General features: G+C 50.4%; 1 protein-coding gene across 2 annotated transcripts in view; it reads left to right on the top strand.

Moving 5' to 3' along the window:
• Positions 1–3,650: 3,650 nt before the first annotated feature.
• The window catches only part of Gins2 (GINS complex subunit 2), a 10,838-nt gene continuing 3,916 nt past the window's right edge, over positions 3,651–10,572 (top strand). The window contains exons 1-3 of one of the 2 annotated variants that reach the window (XM_005345768.3): positions 3,652–3,840; positions 3,927–4,041; positions 8,331–8,430. In XM_005345768.3, coding sequence (XP_005345825.2) covers positions 3,751–3,840; positions 3,927–4,041; positions 8,331–8,430 — 305 coding nt within the window. In that variant the 5' untranslated portion in view covers positions 3,652–3,750. Of the gene's footprint in view, positions 3,841–3,926; positions 4,042–8,330; positions 8,431–10,572 lie in introns of both variants that reach the window. The other variant, XM_026778666.1, reaches the window with a different exon arrangement.

Below are 10,572 nucleotides of genomic sequence, written 5' to 3'. Positions count from 1 at the left end.
AGACAGGGTTTTTCTGTGGTTTTGGAGCCTGTCCTGGAACTAGCTCTGTAGACCAGGCTGGTCTCGAACTCACAGAGATCCGCCTGCCTCTGCCTTCCAAGTGCTGGGATTAAAGGCATGCGCCACCATCGCCCGGCTTTATTACAGCTTTTCAAGGTCCCTGCAGGGAGCAGGATACAGCCCAGTCAGGGGCCATAGTTGAGATGCAGCAAATTTTCTGCCTGGCTACAGAAACCCAGACTGCACATCCCTTATGCTGTGTGGATGTGTGTGTTTTGCTGGGATGGAACCCAGATAGGCTATTTTTCTATTGCTGAGATAAGATACCATGAACAAGTCAAATTAGAAAAGTAAGTATTCAATTCGGGCTTCACTTCCTGAAGGTTAGAGTCTGTCACCATCTCAGAGAAGAGCGCGTCGGCAAGTAGCCAGGCACGGTGCTGGAGTAGTAGCTGGGAGCTTCCATCCTTATCCGCAAGAGAGCGCACTGGGAATGATGGTGTGGGCTTTTGAAACCTTAAAGCCCATCTGTTTGGGATCTCCAGCTTGGGACCCATTCCATGCTCAGGTCTCACTCCTCCTGTTCCAAACCCCACCCTCAGTGTACAAAACAGTGGCCCTGCCCCTGGAGCTGCCCTCTTCAAACTCTGCCTCTGAGAAACGTCAACCCCTCCTTGGGGCTGCTCAAGACCATGCCTATGGGCTCTTTAAGACCTGGTAGCCGTATTTGCCCTGTGATTCTTCTCCTGCCCTCCTGAGGGTCACCCGGGAATTGCTTTGTTCTGTTCATTAAGCCTGGATTTAATAATTTGGTTTGACTGGCTTATTTATTATATCTGTGGTGGTGGATTTCCATAATCTTCACCCCTAGTACCACACCTCCTCCAACAAGGCCACACCTCCTAATCCTTCCCAAACAGCTCCACCAACAGGTGACCAAGTCTTCATGTCTGTGAGCCATGGGAGTCATTTTCATTCAAACCACTACAGCAGGACCTTGCTCATAGGAGGTAACTGCTCTGTCGCAAAGGTATGCACCCATCCTTGGGTTTCTTTAGCTTTGAGATCGTAAATGCTGGGCCGGGCGGTGGTGGAGCACGCCTTTAATCCCAGCACTCGGGAGGCAGAGGCAGGCGGATCTCTGTGAGTTCGAGACCAGCCTGGTCTACAAGAGCTAGTTCCAGGACAGGCTCCAAAACCACAGAGAAACCCTGTCTCGAAAAACCAAAAAAAAAAAAAAAAAAAAAGAGATCGTAAATGCTGTATAGCTCAGGGTGGCCCCAGCTGGAGACCCTTCTGCTTCCACCTCTGAAATGCCGAAATCTGAAACAGATTACAACTCACCCCTGGGCTTAATGGTGGGGATTTCCATAACACACATCCTAATTGGTATTTTTTAATTAATTAATTATTTTTTACATATCAATCCCAATTCCCCATTTTCTCCTTCTGCTTTCCCCCTTCCCCCTACCTCCCATCTGCTCTTCAAAGAGGTTAAGGCCTCCCTTGGGAAATCAAGTATGACTGTCTCATCCCCCTCACTGAGGCAGGACTAAAGAAAACCCCTCCCGAGCCTAGGCTGAGCAAGGAATGGGCTCTGCAAAGTAACCTCATGCATTAGAGTTAAGTCTTGGTCCCACTGCCAGTTGCCCCATATACTGCCCACGCCACACCATTGGCACCTGTGTTCAGGGGGTCTAATTGGTCTTAATAATAAAAATTCAGAGTCAGATATTAGGAGCTGAAAGCTGAAGGATCAGAGAAGCAGAGGCAGCCACTAGAGAGTCTTTACCTCTACCAGTGCTCAGACCAAAGGGGAAAATCCTTCCCTACAAATCCTCAGACTGCATGCCCCAACTGAATCCTCAGACTGCATGCTCCCATTGAATCCTCAGACCGCATATCCTGACTGTATCCTCAGACTGCATCTCTGACTGCATCCTCAGACTGCCTCTGAGCTCCTGTCTCCTCCTGCCTTATATTCCTTTCTGCCCAGCCATATCCCTTCCTGTTTCCACCTTTCTAGTGCTGGGATTAAAGGCCTGTGACTCCCAAGTACTGGGATTAAAGGGTGTTTCTTGTTTAAACTGGAACAATCTCACACAGCCCAGGGTGGCCTTGAACTCACACAGAGATCAGTCTGCCTCAGTCTCCCAAATGCTGGGATTAAAGGTGTCACTGCCTGGCCTCTATGGCTAACTAGTGACTTAGCTCTGCACTCTGATCTTCAGGCAAGCTTTATTTTTTTTAAAATATTTATTTATTATGTATACAATATTCTGTCTGTGTGTATGCCTGTAGGCCAGAAGAGGGCACCAGACCTCATTACAGATGGTTGTGAGCCACCATGTGGGTGCTGGGAATTGAACTCAGGACCTTTGGAAGAGCAGGCAATGCTCTTAACCACTGAGCCATCTCTCCAGCCCCAAGATTTATTTGTTAAATTACAAACAAAATATCATTACCGGTTTCAAACTTGGGTCCAGCCCCTCTTGCCCTTACCAGTTGTAGACTAACCACTCCCTGTGAGCTACCCTGATCTGCTGCCACCCTGCTGGAGTCATCTATTTTACAGGACTTCGTATAGTTCAGCTCTTCTCACTAGACTCGACTCAGAATTTCCCTGCAGGGCCATAGTAACATGGAGACTTTCAGGGATTTGAGCGTTCTTGGCTCACCTAGGTCCACTGTACAGAGGGCTTGAGGGCATCAGGTTCTGAGGTGTAGCTCGGCAGAAGAGGGTGTGCTTAGCATTTTTCAGGAGTAGGGTTCAATTTTTGCAATCGCAATGATAAAACGTTTGTAGACTTGTGGCCTCAGAGGGCTCACCTGACATTTGTTTGGTTTGCTACAACTTTGATTCTGGGCTCTGTCCCAAAGGATCAGACAGGAACAGACAGGGAAGTCCCATTTTTTGCTTTTATTAACCCATGTTCAGAAAGGGCAAAGACTGTAAAAGTAAACGGAAGACCCTCCTCTCAAGATGGTGTCTGTGTGGACCAGTTAGCCATGTCCCAGGTTCCGGAGCTGAGTTTGGGATGAATGTGCTTATTTCTGGATCTGCGTTTAGGGCTGGTGAAGACAAGGCTCCAAAACTCTACCCTTTTAGAGTGGAGGCAGGCAAGTGACTTGAGCTTGCGAAGGGCTGCAAAGGAGCGGGTTGCTGCAGATGCACCGCCTCCTGCCGGCGTGTAGGGGAAGGGGCGGGTGCAGGAGAGGCAGGGGCGGGGCAAGAGGCGGGGCCGCGCACAACTAAAGAAGGTAGGGGCGGGGCCATGAGCACGGGCAGGAGGAGGAGTCGTGTGCGGTCGGAGGGCGGGGGCAGGACTGAAGACCAATGAAGAAGAGGGGACGGGGCTAAAGGCGGGGCCGGGAGAGGGTAGCGATGCCCCGGGCGCGGGGCCATCAGGGGGGTAACTAACTCACGACCGCCGAACCAGGATTAAGGAAGCCTGGAGCCTGCGGATAGGAAAGGGTGAACCAGAGAAGGGCGGGGCCCTGTTATAGTTCTCGGCGGGGTTTGAGTGCAGCCGCGCTCTGACCGACCAATCCGCGGGCTCGTACCAGCTGCAGATTCTTGTCGCGGCTGCGATGATCGCAACGTCTCTATAGGTCGCCGCAGGCCGTCTTCCGGTAGGGTGGGCGTGTCGGGGGGGCGGGTCCCCGCGTCGTGGCGGGAAACCCGCGGCCCAGGCTGGACCTCTGAGACGCGGAGGAACGGAAACGGATCTGAAGTGTGATCTCTTCACCATGGACGCCGCCGAGGTGGAGTTTTTGGCCGAGAAGGAACTGGTGACCATCATCCCGAACTTCAGCCTGGACAAAATCTACCTGATCGGGGTGAGGCGGGCGGGACGGGGCTGCGGCCGCGGGGTCACGCACAGGTCACCGCTCTTTTCCACCTGGGGTCTGCCTTGTCCTTGCAGGGGGACCTGGGGCCCTTCAACCCCGGCTTACCCGTGGAAGTGCCCCTGTGGCTGGCCATTAACCTGAAACAGAGACAGAAGTGCCGTCTGCTACCTCCAGAGTGGATGGATGTAGGTGAGCTTCCCTGGGGCCCGGCTGGATCGGGCTTGTATCTGGATCTGCCTCCTTCCTCGTTCCGGGTTCCCGGACAGCCGACTCGTTCCAGTGGCTCGTTGATGTGTAGTGTTTGTGATACTTCTAGTTCCTATTTGGATTTTAGATATTTACCTAGCCTTAAAATCAAAGAGATGGCTCAGTGGGTAAGGGCACTTGCAGCAAAGCCTGAGAACCTGAGTCTAATCCCCAAAATCTACCGTGGGAGGAGAGAACCGAGTCCTGCTGTTCTCTGACTTTCCTATGCGTTCGACTGCATACAATAATAGTAAATTTTAGTTTATATCTGGAGCAGAGATTCAACTTTAAAGAAGCATTTTAAATTTTTCTTAGTTTTTTTTTTTTTTGTTTGTTTGTCTTTTGAGACAGAGTTTCTCTGTGTAGCCCTGATATCCTAGAACTCACTCTGTAGACCAGGCTGGCTTGGAACTCACAGAGATCCGACAAGTTTTGTTTTAATTGAGTGTCAGCATGCTAGGAAATTCTGTTACAAAGACTGTGAAAATGTGCAGTTAATTTTGTCAAATCGACACAAACTCAAGTCACCTGGGAAGATGGAACCTCCATGGAGAAAGGTCCACGGAGAAATTATCTCCATCTGACCGGCCTGTGAGCATGACTGTGGGCGTTTCCTTGGTTAATGACTGACACGGGAGGGCCCAGCCCACTATTGGTATGGTTACCCTTACACAGGTGGTGCTGAGTTGTATAAGAGGGCAGAAAAGCCAGTAAGCAGCCTTCCTCCATGGCTCCTGTTTCTGTTCCTGCTTGAGTTCCTGCCCTCACTTCCATCAGTGATGGACTGCCATCCGGCCAGATAAACCCTTTCCTCCCCAGCTTGATTAATGGTGTTTATCATAGCACAGCAAAGCAAATTAGGACCGGCACCCTACAATGGGTTATTATTCGGCCGTGTAAGGGAATGGGCTTCAAGGTGGATGAACCTGGAAAATAGGATGTTGAGTAAAAAAGCCAGGCACAGCAGACTACAGATTGTATGATTCTGTTTATGTAGGCAGTCAGAAATAGAACCACAGGCATGGAATAGTGACTGCTTAGGTAATAGGGGCTGGGGAAGTGATGGAGGAGTTATGGGTTTTTTTTGGGGGGGGGAGTTGATAATGAGATTAAATTGATGGTTGCACAACTCTTTATTAAAAGCCCTTTGTACAGTTTGATTCAGAAGTATAATGGTAGATTAACGATGTCTCTGAAGATGTTAGAAAAAAAATGAAAGAAGACATTCATGAGCCTTTGCTGTCTTTCTTGGTCTTGTTTTTTGGTGGGAGAGAGGTTGTGCATCACGTGTTGAAAATCCCCCGTGAGCTTGATTGGAGGCAGCTGAGAAGACCTAGAAAAAAGCTTAGTCACGGTCAGTTTTGTTGTCAGTTCGACAGACACACCTGGAAACAAGCGCCCTTAATGGAGACATCAGCTCCATTAGATTGGCCTGTGGGCATGTGTGTTGATGCATGCCGGAGGGCCCAGTCCACGGTGGGCCGTGCCACCCCTAGGCAGGTGGTCCTGGGCTGTGTAAGCAAGCAAACTGAGCCAGCCAATGAACAGTTTTCCCTCGTGGTTCCTGTTTGAGTCCCTACCCTGACTTCCTTCCATGGTGGACTTTGATCAGTGAGCCAAATAAACCTATTCATCCCCAGTTTGTTTTTGGTCATGGTGTTCATCGTGGCAAAGGAAAGCAAATGCGAGCAGACTGTTTAAGCCAGTCGCTCCCAGGTAGAGAGATGTGCTTGAACTTAGGCCTCTTGTTCCCTGTGTAAAGGAGTGGATGACTCACAGTCCTGAAACTGGAGACCCCAGTTGCTGTGCCTCAGGGGGCAACTTTAGCCCCTCTGTGTGTGAATCTGTTAGAGACCCATTACTGGTTTCAGCTGGCCCAGGCCCAAAGTCAGAGAGGTGGGCAGAGTTCTGTGCTTTTGCTGTCCAGGTGAGAGGCAATCAGATGGTGCTGGTGCAGGAGGCCTGTCTGCTCTGGGACTTCACATTCATAGAATGACATCATGTGCCATGCTTCTCTGACTTCTCTTGTGGGTGTGTGGCTTGCAGTTGGCCCCATGGCCACATGCACCTTGTCTCCTGCCTAGCTGCTCCTTGTGTGAGTACTCTGCATCTGCTCGCCCGGTCTGCGGGTGGGCATTTGGGTTACTTGCCATTTATACATCTTTATTTTTATTTTATATGTGTGGGTCATGTGTGCCACATGCATGCAGTGCCTTTAGAGGCCACAGGAGTTTATCTGATCCCCGGAAGTGGGGTTCAGAGCTGCTGCATGAGTGCTGGGGTCCAGTCCCAAGTCCTATGGAAGAGCAGCAAGTGCTCTTAATTGCTGAGCTGTCTCCTCAGCCCATTTCCCAGTTTTAAAAGTCGTCATCGTGTTTGTGTGTGAGCACGTGTGCCGTGGCACACCTGTGAGCAGAGGACAACTTGTTGAGTCAGTTGTGCCCTTCCTGTGTCCACGTTCGTCAGCCTTGTGACAGGCACCTTTATCTACTGAGCCATCTCGCCAATCTCCAGGGCACCCATTTTTTACGATTTTGAATGAGACTTGGAATTTTCTTGTCTGAGTCTTTCAGTAGATAGGTGTTGCTCTTTGACTTGTTTGGACAGGGTCTCACGTAGCCCAGGCTGCTCCCTCCTTGCTGTGTAGTTGAGAATGGGTCCCCACCTCCCGTGTTGCTGGGTTACAGGTGTCTGCTCTGCCGCAAGCTTGTTTTCCTTAGGCAGACAGATACCGCCTGTTGGGGACTTGGGCCACAGGACAGATGATCTGAAGTGATAAGCAGCAGCCAGCCAGTCCTGCTGAGTGTTACAACTTTAGGATCCCCGCGAAATATAGATGAGATCACATTGTCCCACATCCTGGCCAGAGGGTTGGCATCGCCAGTCTGAGTGGTGAAGACACTGCACAGATGTGTTTATCTGACTCAAGGGTAGAAGGAAAACTAATCTCGTGCAGCGGGTCCAGTCCAGTAGTGGACTGCCTGCCTGGCATGCGTGAGGTGTGCAGGAAAAATCATATCACTGCTTTCATGGCTGTGTGGTGAGGCTGCTTGCAGCTGGCCTGGGTGCTTTCAAGGGAGCAGTAGCAGGCTTTGCTGATGTCTTCCCTAACCCTAAGAGCTGGTGCTAAGACATGCCCGGCTGCGGCTTGAGGCTCAGCTCTGCTTAGATGTTTTCTGAGGTTGGCAGAACACAGGGCAGTGAGGGGGCCCAGGGTATGTTGTAGTCTGAGCCCACCATTTTAGGGGTGCTGGATAGCTGTCCAGGTGGAAGTCCTTCATGTGAACAGTGGGACATAGAGGCAGGAGTTGGGGAAGTCCTCCAGGAGTTTCTGTTTTCCACTTGGGCAGAACGAGATGGCTGGAGTGTGAGCCTAGGGTGTGGCAAGGACTCACCTGTGGAGCTCTGGACTCCAGCACTGAGAGGTCACAGGTCATTGGCTACAGACATGAGTAGAGGAGTAGAAGGCAGATAGATCAGAAGGAGGTTCAGGGGTAGTGGTGACATCAGACTCTGTTCTTCCCGAGCAGCGCTTGCAAGGCGTCTCGTCTAAGATAGGAATATCCCACCTCATTTGTATGCAGTGTAGTTGCTCATCGGCCACGTAGGCAGTACCAGCACCTGGGCAAATTGTAAGATTACAAGTGTTTTTCTACCAGGTGGTAGTGGCGCATGCCTTTAATCCCAGTACTTGGGAGGCAGAGGCAGGCGAATCTCTGTGAGTTCAAGGCCAGCCTGGTCTACAGAGTGAGTTCCAGGACAGTTAGGGCTGTTGCACAGGGAAACCCTGCCTTGAAAAAAATAAAAATAAAAAATAAAAAGTTTTCTTGGGACTGGAGAGATGGCTCAGTGACTAAGAATATTAGCTGCTCTTCCAGAGAACCTGAGTTCAATTCCCAGCAACCACATGGTGACTCACAACCATCTATAATGGGACCTGATGCTCTCTTCTGGCGTGCAGGCATACATACATACAGACAGAACACTCATATACATAAGTAAATAAAAGAAAACAAACTTTTTTTTCAGCCAGGAGTAGTGATGCATGCCCTTAATCCCAGAACTCTGGAGGCAGAAGCAGATGGATTTCTGAGTTCAAGGCCAGCCTCATCTACAGAGCAAATGCCAGGACAGTCAGGGCTGCACAGAGAAACGCTGTCTTGAGAAACAAAAGAACACATGTCTTTTCTTTGTTATGGTATTGGTGAAGCACATTGACCTCTGCGTTTCAGAGAAATTGGAGCAGATGCGAGATCAGGAGCGGAAGGAGGAGACATTCACCCCAGTGCCCAGCCCGCACTACATGGAGATCACCAAGCTCCTGCTCAATCAGTGAGTCAGCGCACGAGGCCGTGCATGCCCTCTGTGGACTCGGATTCTCGCCCTCTCTTCATACCCATTCCCATGGTGGCCCAGCCACCCAGTTTCTCACCTAGGTGACCTGGAGAGGTGTCTCTATGCAGGGTGATGAGGCTATCTCTCTGTTCTCTCCTGTTCCTTCTCTCCCCGCCTTGGATTCTGTATGTCCAGGCCTGTCAGTGCGCATGCTTCGTTTAGTCCAGCTTTGCCCAGAAGTGTGTGTATCCGGGTTCCCTGTGTCGGTGTCTGCATCTGTCACAGGAGTGGCCAAGAGCCTCATGTGGGCCTTGGTCTTGGGCTATAGAGATGTGCCCTGCAAGCTCTGGGTTTGTGTGTCCACATCTGCCCCAGCTGTCTGTCTTCTACTTGGTGCTGCCTGTCTGCAGCTTCTAGCTTGTCTCAGGTCAGTGCTCACAGCAGTCACAGCTGGCAGGCGTTGTCGCCCCTCTCACAGCTCTGTGTCTGTAGGTTTATGCTCCCCCTGGATCTTCGGCAGAATAGGTTTGCTTGTCTTATATATGGGGTATTGCTATATTGCTTACTTTGGTTCTCAACTCTGGGCTTTAGTGGTTCTACTGCCCTAACTCCTGGCCTACCATGTGTCTGCAGCGCTCTGTTGTAGCATTTGCTCCAGGGCAGTTTTGTCGTCTGCTGTCCGGCTGTACCATTATGCAGCCTGTACTAGACAGGCAGGGACTGTCCCCACACGGGCTTCATGAAGGTTTGTTGAATGAAAGCGGTGGGTGCCTGAACCTAATGTAATGAGCCTCCAGCTGGACCGCACCTTTCAGCAGGTTCAAAAGCAGATCTGGCACCAAGACCAGAACTGTGCTGCCCTCTTAGATCGGCTGGGCAGTAGGGACCTGTGTCACCGCATGTCCAAAGGTGAACTCAAGAGGGATGGGTGGCTGTAGGTCACCCATTCCTTCCTATTAACAGTATACTTACTGGCCGGGCGGTGGTGGTGCACACCTTTAATCCCAGCACTTGGGAGGCAGAGACAGGCAGATCTCTGTGAGTTCAAGACCAGCCTGATCTACAGAGCTAGTTCCAGGACAGGCTCCAAAACCACAGAGAAACCCTGTCTTGAAAAACAAAAACAAAAACAAAACCCCCCAAAAAACAATATACTTACTGTTCTAAACATGGTCACATGGTCTGAGTTCCCCTTTGGGTAGGGAAACGTGACCCTGTGAACTGGTGGGGCCAGAGAAGGCACTGAAGGAACACAGGCGTGAGGAGAGCAGCAGACTGTCCCAGAGGAGCAGGGAGAGGGCGGCAGGGGAGGAGGAGCTGTAGGGTACTGGGGCTCCGCGTGCTGGAGGTACGCAGACTGACGAGGGTACATGGTGGGCCGCGGAGCCATGGATTCTGTGGTGGTGAGGAGACCTGAGGAGGTGAGAGAAATTGTGGCAGTCTGGGAAAGGAGAAAATCTGGGTGCATGGCTCGGAACCAGGCTGGTGCTACCAGTATAGAGAACTTTTTCTTGACGTTCTGTGTATTCTACTCTGCCAAGAACCTTATTGTTGTCCGAGTATGGTAGTACACTTTTAATCCCATCACTGTGTAGGGGTGGAGGGTAGAGACAGATGGCTCTCGGAATGCCAGTTTGGTCTACTTTAGGAGTTCCAGGCCAGCCAGGGCTATACAGGAAGACCATGTCTTTTAAAACAACAACAAAAACCAAAGCCTTACTGTGTAATTTATTTAGTTAAGAAACCCAATTAACATTTTTTCAGCTTGGTGGTGATGGTACACACCTTAAATCCCAGCACTCAGGCAGAGGCAGAGGCAGGCAGATTTCTGAGTTCAAGGCTAGCCTGGTGTACAGAGTTCCTAGACAACCAGGGCTACACAGAGATACCCTGTCTGAAAAAAAAAAAAAAGAATGACATGCAGAGCATATGGAGGTCAGAGGACAACTTTTAGGAACTGGCTCCAGAGTCTGAACTCAGGTTGCCAGGCTTAGCCACTGACACCTTTACCTGCTGAGCCATCTCGATGGTCTGGGGACCAGTTTTACTTTGTTTGGTAGTTGATAAGGATCTGGAGGGTTTTTTTTTTGTTTTTTTTTTTTAATTTATTTATTTATTGAGGATTTCCGCCTCCTCCCC

This window comes from Microtus ochrogaster, chromosome 4 (genome assembly GCF_000317375.1).
Source record: "Microtus ochrogaster isolate Prairie Vole_2 chromosome 4, MicOch1.0, whole genome shotgun sequence".
NCBI classification, from domain to species: Eukaryota; Metazoa; Chordata; class Mammalia; order Rodentia; family Cricetidae; genus Microtus; species Microtus ochrogaster.
The sequence above is the reverse complement of the archived record's forward strand: the minus strand, read 5'-3'. Positions and strand labels throughout refer to the sequence as shown.